Raw genomic sequence first — 14713 nt, 5'->3', positions numbered from 1 at the left:
CAGGAGGGATGGGGGATCGTGAAGCATGTGGTTCAGAGCGCTAAGAACAGTGCAGTGGATGACACAGGAAGCACAGGTATGCGCCCATTCCATCCATCTTTTGATTCTGTGATGTTGGGTAACCCCTTTAACTAACTCCACAAAGTAACATAGTACAGAACACAACTAGGGGCAAAGACAGATGTACAAGTGCCATAACTGCCAGCTAGTGCCGACCGCATTTATATACCTGGTATAGATAAGTCTTGTGAAAGAAAAGATTCCCATATGTTTTGAAGTTCATCGGACTGCAGATGTTCACTTAGAGGGACTAACTGCAGCACCGTCTCCCAGAGGCATTTATACAGTTCATTTATTTCATTACCAAATTCCAATTTAGATTCTGCAAGAAAACAGAATATAAGTGAGACAATGACATAAAGGACTATTTACCATGTAGTCTTTCCCCACCATTTTAAATACTGTCTTGTTCTTTAGCCTAAGGCCTCATATTCACGGGTGGGTCAGATTCCACATGCGGGAGCCCTCAGCAGAATCCAACCCTGCCCGTGGCTGAGGACCGTGCTTACCTGTCCAGGTCTTCACTGCGGAAGCGCTGGCTGGTGCACGTGCACAGTAGAGATTTTTTTTTTAAATCTCCTGCTTTCCCACGGAATCTGCAAGAGGTCCGCAAAACAAATCTGCATGCTTTAATTTAGCTGCGGACGCATATGTCTCCCTATGGGTGGCTTGTATTGCGAATTCCGCAATCCAAATTTGCCTGTGGACACTGGGTCTAAGGAAGGCTTTAGATGGATGTATTTGCGTGCGTTTTTGTGCACACAAATTGCGTGCGCAAAACACAGAGTGTGGAACCCATTGATTTCAGTGGGTTCGGTCTCATCTCCTTTTTTGTGCACAAGCAAAAAAATAGGTCCTGTTGTATCTTTCTCCGTATTTGCACCCTCAGGCCTTAGTCACACGGGTGTTTTTTCACGCGATTTGCGGATCGCATGACGGATGCGCATCCGCAAATCGCGTGACCGGTGCGCACAAGTCGCCCGCAAATCGCCCGAAAATCTGCTCCTAGCCGCGTTTCATTAGAAATGGGCCGGAGCTGTCCAGCGCATTGCATTCAATGGAGACGGCAATAGAGCCGGCTCCATTTAAAGCAATGCGCTGCGGGCAAGCCCGGGATGAATTGTCGGGAAGGGCTTAAATATATAAGCCCTTCCATGCAATTCATCCTAAAATGTGTAAAAATAAAAAATATATATATACTCACCTTCTCCCGGCAGCCGGAGCTCCGCGCGGCCGTCCTGCAGTGGGTGTGAAGGGGGTGTGAGTCAGACCTGCCCCCTGATTGGCTCAGCGCTGAGCCAATCAGAGGCATGTCTCACTCACACCCATTCATGAATTCATGAATGGATGTGAGTCAGACCTGCCCCTGATTGGCTCAGCGCTGAGAGGCAGCAGTCACTCACCCATTCATGAATTCATGAATGGGTGTGTGAGTGAAACCTGCCTCTGATTGGTCAGGGCTGTGACCAATCAGAGGCAGATCATTCAGCAGGCAGGGATTTTAAAGCCCCGCCGGCTGAATAGTGCCGAGAAGCAGTTCAGGAGAACTGACAGCAGCCGCGGCTGGACTCCAGCTGCAGCGGAAAGGTGAGTATACAATTTTTTTTAAATTTTAACACATTTTAGGATGAATTGCAGGGAAGGGCTTATATATTTAAGCCCTTCCCGACAATTCACCCCGCGCACGCCAGCAGCCCATTGCTTTCAATGGAGCGGCTGTATTGCCGGCTCCATTGAATTCAATGGGCAAACATCGTTCTTCTCTGTCACAGCTGTTACAGCTGTGGCAGAGAAGAATGATTTGTCTTCTATGTGTTCTCAATGGGGTCGGCGCTGCTGCCGCCGGCCCCATTGAGCGCATATAGAGAAGAGAACAGGAATCGCAGATCGCAGATAGGTGCGATCTGCGATTTCTGTTCTATAATTTATCGGACGAGCGCATAAAAAGTGCTCATGTGTCCGATACCATTGCAAAGCAATGGTTTTATAAAATCGCCGGACGCATGCGCATGCGCAAATCGCGGCTAAAAACGCCGTCTGACTAAGGCCTCAGAGAGGTCTATAAGTGGTGCCCAAATGCACGTACAATATCAAAGACCATGCACAAAACGCTGCACAAAACTGTGGAGAAAAGAATACATCTGGACCTCATTAGGCTAAATAGCCTTTTAAGTCAGGGCATGGGAGGGGTCGCACATACATATGAACTGGCTGTGTGCACAATAAAGTATAGTACTTTGCGCAGATCAACCTCATCAACCTTGTTAACTGTAGAAATTAAAGGGGTTCTGACATGAATAATGTTTTTATGCTTTAGCAGCCATTGTTCCCTGGTCTGCCTAATGGACACAGGGAACCCACGGTTTAATGGCTGCTAAAACATAAAAACATAATACTTACCTTGTCTCCTGTTGTTGTTGACATCGGGGGGGTCATCTCCCGGCAGGCGCTGTTCTTCCTCTTCTTCCTCCACGAGCCACGCTGCTCCGGGATCGCGCACATGCGCAGTGGAGAGGTGCCCTCTGACAGGAGTCAGGACGGGCCGCGTCTCCACTGCGCACGCGCAGAATCTCGGAGTTCAGCCAGGACGGACGGGCCGCCCACAGCAAGCACTGCTTGTGACGTGTTTGCTGTGGGCGGCCCGTCCGTTCACCTCGGAAGTGACTGACGGACAGAGCAGAACAGGAAGCGGTCATTTTGACCGCTCCTGCTCTGCTTCTACAAGCCACAGAAAAAGATGCTGATTGGAGGGGACATGCCTGGCGATCGGACCTGGCCAGGCAAGGTGAGTAAAAATTTTTTTTTTAATGTCAGAACCCCTTTAATTGTGCTGGGTTGAACGTTTTTGTGTATACACTCATCTAAAACTGCCAAACTAAATAGAATAGTCATTACAAGTCCAAATCTGCAAGGAAATGAGAATACAGAATACAGTTGGGTGCTCTGGCTAGGGTTAGACAAGGAAGAACTAAAACCATGCACAAGTAATTGCTTTCAGTCACCATACAGTAATGTGAGAAGCAGTCCTTTGATCATGCTCACACATGGTGGACTTGCTGCTGTTTTTCACTGGGGATTTCATACTAAGGGCAAAAACACATGTGCGTATGTGCTAATACACCCATCGCTACGGAGCTTATCAGCGCATGAATTGCGTTTTCTTTTGACTATTCAAACTCCGCGCAAGTTTGAAAATAATAGGGCAGGACCTATCTTCCTGCTTTATCTTTTCTTACATGTAGTATTAACCCCTTCCCGCTCCATGACGTACTGGTACGTCATGGAAGGCGAGTACTTCGCGCAAAATGACGTACCGGTAAGTCATCGGGATAGCGCGAGATCATGACTTATCTCGCGCTTTCCCGCAGCGGGAGCCGGCTGTCAGTTACAGCCGACGTCCCGCTGCAACAGCGGGGGGGCATCGGAGATGCGCCCCCCGCTGTTAACCCCTTCCCTGCCACGATCTAGGTGGATCGCGGCAGGGAAATAGTTCACAGAGGGAGCGTGCTCCCTCTGTGTCTCCGGCCGGCTCTCGCGCCCTGCCACCATGGCAACAGGACGCCAGACACTGGCGTCCTGTATTGCCTATGCCTATGATCGCTGTATAAGCGATAAGGCATGGCAGAGCAGTAGCTCTGCCATGCCTTATGACAGCGATCATAGGCACAGTGCTGCAAGTCCCTTAGAGGGACTCAAATAGTGTAAAAAAATAAAAATAAAATAAAAATGTTAAAAAAAATGTTAACAAATTTTTAAAAAACCCCTTTTTTATGCTTTTTTCTAATATTAGCATAAAAAAAGGTACAAAAAATTAAAACCCCACATATTGGGTATTGACGCATCCGTAATGACGTGTACAAAAAGTTGAACATGATTTTTATTTTGTATGACAAAAAGCGTTAAAAAAACGCTAAAAAACAGGCAAAATGCTAAATTTTAGCATTTTGCCTCACAAAAAAATGCAATAAAAGTGATCAAAAAAGCTGTACATTCCCCAAAATGGTACCAATAAAAACTACAGCTTGTCTTGCAAAAAATAAGCCCTTATAGAGCTCCGTACATAGAAAAATAAAAAAGTTACAGGACTTTGAATGCAGCTATAGAGAAAAAAAAAAAAGATTTCCAACAAAAAAGGCTTTTTATTGCAAAAAAAGTGTAAAAACCTAAAAAAAATATAAGAATTTTGGTATCATTGTAACCGTACCGACCTGCAGAAAAAATTTAGTGTGTCATGTATGCTGCATGATTAACCTTGTAAAAAAAAAAAAAAAATCTGTCAGAATTGATGCGTTTTCTCTTTCTGTTATCATAAAAAAAATAATAAAAGTTTTACGATATTGTCTATGTACCCAAAAGTGGCACCGATAAAAACTACAGCTCGCCACGCAAAAAACAAACCCTTATAAGGCCGCGTTGACGGAAAAATAAAAAAGTTATGGCTTTTGAAAAGTGGAGATGGAAAAATACCAAAAATCGCTTGGTCCTCAACGCCAAAATAGGCCATGTCATTAAGGGGTTAACGCAAGATAATCACAACAGTGGAAATGAAACCTTTGAAATCATTGGATTGTTTTGTCCCGTTACGCGGCCCTGAAAAACACTAAAACACGCCCATCTGTTTAAGCCCTAATAGTTACAGATTGTAGCATTAACATGTGGTTGCTTGCTTTCTCAAATGATGGTATTCATTATAGTCAATTTAAAGAAGCCAAAATTAATACAAATCAATAAAAATATTAAATATTTAAGTATCAATGCATTTCAACAAAATTGATTGAAGCATAAATCAAAAACATAGAGGGGTTTTCCAGGACTCTAACATTGATGACCTGTCCTCTGTGGAAGTCTGCTGCTGGGGATTCTTGCGATTGTCGGAGATCCCAAGCAGTTCCTATAGATAGGTCATCAATATTCGAATACCGAATAATCCCTTTAAGCTTTATGCACACAGCTGTATCATACTGTATATTTGTATATAATTTGTATGGAACCAAAATGTGGTGCCCAAAAGCTGATACGGGCGCCTAATGTCCCTCTGTGTGCCTCTGTATGCACAGGCTTGCAGAGGTTGTCCTTAGAATGTATTCTGTAAGAATTATAGCATGCTTCATGATATATCACATTATGGAAAATTTTTGCCAATTCTTTAAGGAAAAAATATATTGGCAACTTATACTTTCCTATTTTGAAACCATGGCCAGTTTGACTAAAATGAAATGCACAAAAAAAACTCAAACCAAAATCAACATTATATGAACAATCCCTAAAAAGCATGAGTTTGTAATTTTTATTCTGCTTTTCCCTTGATTTTTTTTTCATCATTGCATACAGCACTTGTATGTCATTTGAGTATATTTTGTATTATGGCACATAATTACCTGTGGACTCTTTTTCGAAGTAAAATACAATGTTTTTCAGCAGTAAATCATCGCGTATGTCGGAGACATAAGTCCAGTCAATTGTTTTATCTTCGCTGTCATCTTGCATCTGAGTCAAAGTAAATTCTTCACATAGAGTGTACTAGGAACAAAAAGATTGTTAAAGAAAATCAGAGAGTAGATTTCATTAGTTTACAACTAGATATCATATCTACCATTAATAGTATGCTTCACAATAGCATATTGGTCTGAAGATTACTGTAGCTATCAACAGTGGTAAGCTAGTACTAGCAGTGGCATTATTATAGTGTGGCTGAAGGACGGGCACAGGTTTGAGGTGATGTCAGAGCATCAGCCACAGCCCATGTGATGCACTGAGCTGACACATGCTCATTGTCATTCGGTGCTGCACAGTGAAGAGTTAACAGCTCCTAGCTGTTAATTGGTTGATTGAATGGCTAGGGTAATGCACAGCCTGGCCAGCTAATTTTGTTTATTCAAACTGGCTCCTCCTCCCCTATCTAGTCTCCTTCTCATCCTGATCGGATGTCGATCCCTTTAATTAATATAAAGAAGTAATCCTTTGATTCTATACGTTACAAGTAGCTTGATCCTTTTGTATAATAAAAATAAAAACTTATCCTGCGCCTTAGCTGGAGACTAATCTAACTAAATAAAAAAGATTAGTCTCCAGCTAAGGCGCGGGATAAGTTTTTATTTTTATTATACATCGTTTTACCCGATCGTGTCTGCAAGCACGATCCTAGGAAATCCCCGGACGCCGCTCCAGAACAAAGGACGTATGGAGAAGCAAGAGACTGACTGAAGGCGAACGTGGACAACAGGTGCAGAAGGGTTAACTCCTTATTCACCGGATTAACCCTTCTAGCACCGGGTAAGTCCACTTTTTACTTGGAAATAAGTATTATTCAATCTTAATTGCATGAGAGGCGCATTTCAAATTGTATTCTTGATCCTTTTGTACCTAGAATCAAGGGGACATCACTCATATCAAGTTTGCGCATGATAATGACGCCTTCACTACTGATGTCTTAGCACATATTAGCACATTCATCCATGCAACTCCTAAGAGACGAATTGGCAATTGGTGAGCTGCAGTCAGCTTGATGACAGTCTCTGGTTCAAGTTGGACCAACTCTTGGAGCTGCTGCTTGAGAAGAAATTCTGACACTATGGGGGCTTGTGAGATCATATCCATCAAGCAGCTATTCCTTCGAATTCTACCTGCATCATCGGGCACTCGTCTACTAAATGTTTGGAGCATTGAACCTTGGACACTCACCACACTATGCCCTACTTCTGCAGGCCAGTAGTTGGACAGTCCTTCTGGGCAACACCCCACTTCACTCTAGCAATCCCCGACAAAGTGACCTCACTCTTCACACCACCAGCATTGGAATTTTCCCTTGTCACTATGTCTGCCCATACTTCGGAGTTCTTCGTATCGTAGCCTTTCAATCGGGTTCACACTTTCACTTCAGCCATCTATTCTGTAATGAAGCTTTACTAGTCTGAAACTTTACAGCATAAGTACCGAAACTCTCAATTTTCATGGACAGTTATACGCTTTGTGCACTAAGCAGAATGTGGAGGCAATTTACAAAAATTTCAACGGTGTTATTCCATCGTACATTTATGTACAATGCTCGTAGAGTGTATGTAAACTGGTTTCCACAAGTGGCAGAGGATTATTTTGTTAATAACAAACAGTGTGAAGTGATGATGTTTAATCCTTACAATGCAACATGGCAGCAAAATTCCAGACATAGAAGGGGAAAAAATATTAAAGCATGTGAGACTTAGATGGCATTAGTAGTGTCATCTACGACATCATGCATCCTGGTGTAAGAGAATCATAGAATGGTAGAGTTAGAAGCGACCTCCAGGGTCATCTGGTCCAAATCCCCTGCTCAGTGCAGGATTCACTTAATCATCCCAGATAGATATTTGTCCAGCCTTTGTTTGAACACTTCCATTGAAGGAGAACTCACCACCTCCCGTGGTAACCTGTTCTACTCATTGATCACCCTCACTGCCTGAAAGCTTTTTCTAAGATCTAATTTGTGTCTCCTCTAGAAATGAGCGAGCGTACTCGGAAAAGCACTACTCGCTCGAGTAATTTGCTTTATCCGAGTATCGCTGTGCTCGTCCCTGAAGATTCAGGTGCCGCTGCGGCTGACAGGTGAGTCGCAGCGGGGAGCAGGGGAGAGCGGGCGGGAGAGAGGGAGAGAAAGATCTCCCCTTCGTTCCTCCCCGCTCTCCCCTGCAGCTCCCCGCTCCGTGCCGGCACCCGAATCTTCAGGGACGAGCACAGCGATACTCGGATAAAGCAAATTACTCGAGCGAGTAGTGCTTTTCCGAGTACGCTCGCTCATCTCTAGTCTCCTCCCTTTCAGTTTCATCCCAATGCTTCTAGTCTTTCCTTGTGCAAATGAGAATAGGGCTGATTCCTCTGCACTGTGACAGCCCTTCAGATATTTGGAGACAGCTATTAAGTCTCCTCTCAGCCTTCTTTTTTGCAAGCTAAACATTCCCAGATCCTTTAACCGTTCCTCATAGAACATGATTTGCAGACCGCTCACCATCTCGGTAACTTTTCTCTGAACTTGCTCCAGTTTGTCTATGTCTTTTTTTAAAATGGGGTGCCCAGAACTGAACACAGTATTCCAGATGAGGTCTAACTAAGGAAGAGTAAAGGGGGATAATTACCTCACGTGATCTAGACTCTATGCTTCTCTTAATACATCCCAGAATTGTGTTTGCCTTTTTGGCTGCTGCATCACATTGTTGACTCATGTTCCGTCTATGATCTATTAGTATACCCAAGTCATTTTCACATGTGCTGCTGCTTAGCCCAATTCCTCCCTTTCTGTATGTGATTTTTTTTTTTTTCATTTTTCTTGCCCAGATGTAGGACTTTGCATTTCTCCTTGTTAACTACTAGAGATGAGCGAGCACCAAAATGCTCGGGTGCTCGTTACTCAGGACGAAAATTTCGCAATGCTCGAGGGTTCGTTTCGAGAAACGAACCCCATTGAAGTCAATGGGCGACCCGAGCATTTTTGTATATCGCCGATGCTCAACAAAGTGATGGGAACGACACAGCAACGGATAGGGCAGGCGAGGGGCTACATGTTGGGCTGCATCTCAAGTTCCCAGGTCCCACTAATAAGCCACAATAGCGTCAAGAGTGGGCCCCCCCCCGCCCCCGCACTGTCAGCGTAAAGATCGTTCTCCTCTGCCATAGCTGTAACAGCTGTGGCAGAGAAGAACGATGTTTGCCCATTGAATTCAATGGAGCCAGCAATACAGCAGGTTCCACTGAAAGCAATGGGCTGCCGGCGATCGCAGGATGAATTGTCGGGAAGGGCTTAAATATATAAGCCCTTCCCTGCAATTCATCCAGAAATGTGTTACAATAAAAATATATACCGGCGTATAAGGCGACGGGGCGTATAAGACGACCTCCCAACTGTCACCTTATACGCCGGCAATACAGTGGAGCAAAGAATAAAAATCATTACTTACTTCTTCTGACGTTCTGCGATCCTGCAGGCTGTCGCTCCCTCCTGGTTCCCGGCAGAGCATTGCTTTCTGGACGCAGGGCTTGAAATCCCCGCCTCCAGAAACACAGCCAATCACAGCCATTCAATGACATCATTGTCATTGCCTGTGATTGGCTGAAGGCACGTGTGTTTCTGGAGGCGGGGATTTAAAGCCCTTCGTAGAGAAATCAATGCTCTGCCGGGAACCAGGAGGGAGCGACAGCCTGCAGCAGCGCCGCAGAACGTCAGAAGAAGTAAGTAATGATTTTTATTCTTTGCTCCACTGTATTGCGTATAAGGTGACAGTTGGGGGGTCGTCTTATACGCCCTGTCGCCTTATACGCAGGTATATATTTTTATTGTAACACATTTCTGGATGAATTGCAGGGAAGAGCTTATATATTTAAGCCCTTCCCAACAATTCATCCTGTGCTCGCCCGCAGCCCATTGCTTTCAGTGGAACCTGCTGTATTGCTGGCTCCATTGAATTCAATGGGCAAACATCGTTCTTCTCTGCCACAGCTGTTACAGCTGTGGCAGAGAAGAAGGATTTGTCTTCTATATGTTCTCAATGGGGTCGGCGCTGCTGCCGCCGGCCCCATTGAGCGCATATAGAGAAGATTTATGGCCTTAAGAAGGACCGTTGGGGTTCTTGAAACCTAAAATACTCCTAACACTCTCCCTATAGCAGCTCCAACACGATACCACTTTCCCTCAGCTATGTCAGAATGCATCTGTGGCGAGCCGCGGGAGGGGCAGATTTTAATACTCGGGTGACACCTGATCTCGCCAGCCACTCACTGCAGGGGGGTGGTATAGGGCTTGAACGTTGCAGGGGGAAGTTGTAATGCCTTCCCTGTCTTTCTATTGGCCAGAAAAGCGCGCAAATTTCTCAGGGAAGAAAATGAAAGTAACCCGAACACCGCGTGGTACTCGTTATGAGTAACGAGCATCTCGAACACCCTAATACTCGAACGAGTATCAAGCTCGGACGAGTATGCTCGCTCATCTCTATTAACTACCATTCTGTTAGTTACTGCCCACTGCTCAATCTTTTCTAAATCTTTTTGAATACTCTCCCTCTCTTTCTTAGTGTTAGCTATCCCTCCTAGCTTTGTGTTGTCGACAAATTTGATCAGTTTCCCATCAATTTCCTCCTCCAGATCATTTATAAAAATGTTGAACAACACTAGAGCCTTGTGGTACCCCACTTGATACATTCTTCCACTTGGATGTGCAGCCATTTATTTCCACTCTTTGAGTATGATCACTCAGCCAGTTGTGAATCCACCTATCCGTTGCCTTGTCAATCCCATATTTGGTCTTTTTTCAATAGGTATGAAAAGATACTTTGTCAAATGCTTTACTAAAGTCAAGGTATACTATATCCACTGTATTTCCTGATCAACCCAGTCATTCGTCTGGCATGACTTGTTTGTTACAAACCCATGCTGGCTCTGGTTAATTACTCCATTTTTATCCAAGTACTTGCATACATGCTGTTTAATAATTTGTTCAAAGGTCTTTTCCGGTATAGAAGTCAGGCTTACAGGCCTGTAGTTTCCTGAATCCACCTTCTTTTTTTGAAGGTAGGGACAACATTTGCCTTTTTTCAATCTTCTGGGACTTCTCCTGTTCTCCAGGAATTTTGAAAGATTATGGTGAGTGATAAAGCAATTACCTCTGCTGCTTGCTTTAGTATCCTAGGATGTAATTCATCTGGACCTTGAGACTTGAATTTGAGTTACTGGAAGCGAGACCAGGACTGGGAGCAATTTCGAGGGCCTATCCATTTCCGCCAACTTCCAGTGCTCTTATGTCTGTGGATAAGTTTTTCTTGGCCCTTGGTCTCTTTCATGAGAAACCTGACTGAGTAGTTTTGGCTGAAAGTAAAATTAGATTTTTGCAACAGGGAAAATGTTCTGTGAAAGATTATTGTACTGAGTTTTGTTAATGGGTTGCATACTCAGTGGAGTGATCTGACTTTGAGAAGTCAATTTTGTAATCTGGTAAGATCAAAGATATGATTCAATATGCTTCATTTAGTATGCTATTGCTATTAGCAGTGATCATCATCATCATCATCATCATGTTCAGGAAAGAGCACACAAATCTGCAGGAGCCAAGGTTCTTTTCGCATCCTCTGTCACTTCATCTATGAATACTGATGACCCTATGCAAATAGGTGCAGTTGCTAAGACAGAGGAACCAAAAGAGAAACTTTTTTCGAAGGCTTGTATTTCTATTGAGGCCAAATAAGGCATTTTATTCATAATTGCCTGTCTGTCTTGGTGGAAAGCAGTTGGAAAGCTAGTTAACCTGGAGGATGGTAAGGAGGGTCCTATGGGTTGACAGATGGCTTGGTTGAAGCCAAGGTTATCCTCTCGGCTGAATTGCTAACATGCAATTATTTTGGAACAATTTTTCTGGACGGCGGTTCTGTTAATCTTATTGATCTACAATTTGCCACTCACATGGAGTTACACATTAAGCCTCTTAACAGTCAAGTCTTAGTTTTATGCAATTGATTCTTCCCCTCTGTCCCAGGAATTTATAAAGTTTTGTGTACCTGAGGTGTGTTTTGAGAATTGGTTTATTTCACGTGGAAGTTATTTCCTTGTACGGTAGGTTTTTGGCTCCCTTACTGCCCAGGTTGTTTTAGGTTTGCCCTGGTTAAACTTGCATAATCAATCTTTTGCCTGGGAACAGGGGATATTTCCAAGTGGAGTGACTGTTGCTTTCACAACTGTATGTCAGGTAATATCCCCATGGTAAAGGTTAATCCTCTTCCAGACTTTATAGAGGGTTTTTCAGTTTTTTCTAAAGAGGGGTCTGAAAAGTAGCAACCACATTGACCTTATAACTGTGCCATTAAATTTATTCCAAATAACATATTAACTAAAAGTTGTTTTTATCATCTTTCTGGGCCCGCGAAAGGCAAGTGCTAAAGGAATACATCTCAGAAAGTCTGGAAAAGGCTTATATTTGTCCTTTCAACTCACCAATGGTAGTAGGTTTTTTTTTTTGTTTAAAGGGGTTTTCCAGGAAAATACTACTGATGGCCTGTCCTCAGGATAGGTCATCAATAGTTGATCAGCTAGGGTCCAGTGCTTGTAACTGCAGTCATGGCTCCCATTGATTTCAATGAGAGATGTTCCTGCAGTTACAAGCGCTGGCCACTACACGGACGTTGGCGCGGAGGCTTCCACTCTGACCTGTGTGTATTTGTGGAGCTGACAGCAGGCACCCACTCAGCTGATCGGTCGGGGTCCCATGCAACAGACCTCAGCCGAACAACTATTGATGACCTATCCTGATGATTGGTCATCAATAGTATTTTCCTGGAAAACTCCTTTAACAGAAGAAGCGTGCGTTCTTGTCTTGATTTTAGAGAGTTGAAGCAGATATCAGTGGAAAATTCATATCTGCTTCTATTTATTCCAGATGACTTTAACTAATTGCTGGAGTTCGTTGGTTTTCCAAGTTAGATTTACGTGGTGCCTACAGTCTTATACATATTTGAGAGGCGAATGAGTGGACAATAGTATTCAATACACCTCAGGGTCATCATGAAAAACTTTTTATGTCCTTAGGGTTAACAAATACTCTGTTTATTTCTCAATCATTTGACATTTTTTGCAATTTGTTTGTTCAGTTTGTCTTCATTTACCTAGATGATATTCTCATTTACTCCTCTGAGTTTTCTTCTCATAAAACACATTTGCATGAGGTTTGGAAATCCTCAGAGAGAACTACTTTTCTAAGAGTGAATGTTTGGTAGCAGTACATGATATTTCCTTTTTTGATCATATTATCACTCCTCAAGGGCTCTAAATAGATCTGGTGACGGTTCAGGCCATCCTTGACTGGTTCAAACTTAAAAATCATAAAGCTCTTGAATGCTTCCCTGAATTTGCAAATTATCAGAAATGTACCCACAGCTTTTCAGAAATTGTGAAACCTCTCACTGATATGACTATGAAGGGTCTGATTTAAGTAAGTGGTCTCTTGATGCTAAGAAGGCCAAAAGAGCTTTTTCTTTGGCTCCAGTTTTGATACAACCAGATACTACTAAGACTTTTGCTTTATAGGTGAATGCTTCAGAGATTGATGTTGGGTTGGTATTGTTACCATACAGTGCGGCATGGGGTCCCACGGTCGGCGCGCGTCGCTCCGGCGTCGGCTCCAGCAGCCTGGAGCCCTGTGTCGAGGTCATCCCAGCAGCTTGGGTTGGCCAGTGGGCGGCGGCGTGGGCGTGCCCGCCCGTAGGGTGCCGCCCGCACTCCTCTGTGCTTCTTATACAGCAGTGGGTGGAGTTGCCTCCTCCCACTCTCCGCCCCTGGGCGGAACCTTGTGGTTAAAAGACTGGCAGTGAACTGAGCTCATTGCCAGTTATTGGTTCTGCATGCACCTAGCCAGTCTGTCTGCGGTTCTCCTCAGTCAGTCCCTAGTTGTCGGTCAGCTCCCTCTGGTCCCCTGTTACTCAGTCTGTTTTTGTTGGTTCTGTTTGCCTCTAATCTAGTCTGGCCCAGTCAGCACTAGTTGCTATCCAGCACCCTGCCAGTTTGCCTGTGAGTTCCATCTCCAGCCTTGTCAGTTTTGTTGGTCTGATTCATCTGCCTCCTCTGTCGGCACTCTGTTCCCCCCATTAGGTAGGTCCTGCTTGTCAGTCGCCAGGTCCCTAGCCAGGGCAGGGACCGCCGTCCAGTTGTCCGCCTGGGGTTAGCCAGGGCCGAGGCAAGTAGGCAGGGACAGTGGGGGTGCGGGAGATCAGGGCACCCCAACTGGCGCTCGGGGGGCAGAGTGCCGTAACAGGTATTCTCTCAGGTTCCCAGTAGTCTGACCAATTTGCTACCATATGCTTACTTTTCTAGAAAATTCTCACTGACAGAGCAAAATTATGATGTTGGGGGACAGGGAATGAATGGTGATTAAGTGGGCTTTTGCAGAGTGGAGACATTTCTGGAGGGTGCTCAGCACAAAGTTACTGGCCTTAGGGCTTCTACCCACTAGTGTTTTGTTTTTTTTACTCTGCGATATCGCTGCATTTTTTTCAAGGGGACTTTCTAATGTTAAAATCGTATCGCACAAAAATTGTAAATTTACAAACTTGTGATTTTTGTGCGATGTGATTTTAACATTAGAAAGCCCTATTGAAAAAAACGCAGAGATATTGCAGCGTTAAAAAAAAACGCTAGTGGGTAGAACCCCTTACTGATCATAAAAATCTCATGCATGTAGAGTCAGCTAAGAGACTAAATTAGGAAGACCTGTTTTTCAATGTCCTTTTCATATTTTGATTTTGTTATTAGTTAATGTTCACAATTTTGCTCTTGATAATCACTCTGAAGGGAAATTGTTTGTTCCTATCATTCAGCAGATAATGGATATGCATGATTCTGGATATCCGGGCATAAGTCATAGATTTTTAGAACATTCTAGTGACCAACTATTGGAAGGGATACAGAAGGTTTAGAGAAAGCTAGTGTTACACTCCTTTCAAGCCTCTCAGGAGTTCTACAACCGGAAAACTGTTGCCATTGCTGATCATTGAGAGACCTTGAGCTCATCTTTCTATGCATTTTGTTTTGGATCTTGGGATCTGGCAGAATTTGCACTGAATAATCATTCCCAGGAGTTCCCTAATACTTCTCCATGCTTTTGTAATTACGGTTTTCACCCTTGTCTTTGTTCTTTTTCGGCCTTTGT

At 43.9% G+C, this 14713-nt stretch overlaps 1 protein-coding gene across 2 annotated transcripts in view; it reads right to left on the bottom strand.

Moving 5' to 3' along the window:
* The window catches only part of DDX60 (DExD/H-box helicase 60), a 179511-nt gene that overhangs the window by 131060 nt on the left and 33738 nt on the right, over window positions 1-14713 (bottom strand). For both annotated transcript variants that reach the window (XM_066573553.1, XM_066573554.1), the window contains 2 exons: window positions 5439-5580; window positions 230-382 (listed from right to left, as the gene is read on the bottom strand). In XM_066573553.1, the coding sequence (XP_066429650.1) occupies window positions 230-382; window positions 5439-5580 (295 nt within the window). The remainder of the gene's footprint in view (window positions 1-229; window positions 383-5438; window positions 5581-14713) is intronic.

Source organism: Eleutherodactylus coqui, chromosome 7, assembly GCF_035609145.1.
Source record: "Eleutherodactylus coqui strain aEleCoq1 chromosome 7, aEleCoq1.hap1, whole genome shotgun sequence".
NCBI lineage: Eukaryota > Metazoa > Chordata > Amphibia > Anura > Eleutherodactylidae > Eleutherodactylus > Eleutherodactylus coqui.
This window is presented reverse-complemented; position numbering and strand designations above follow the sequence as displayed.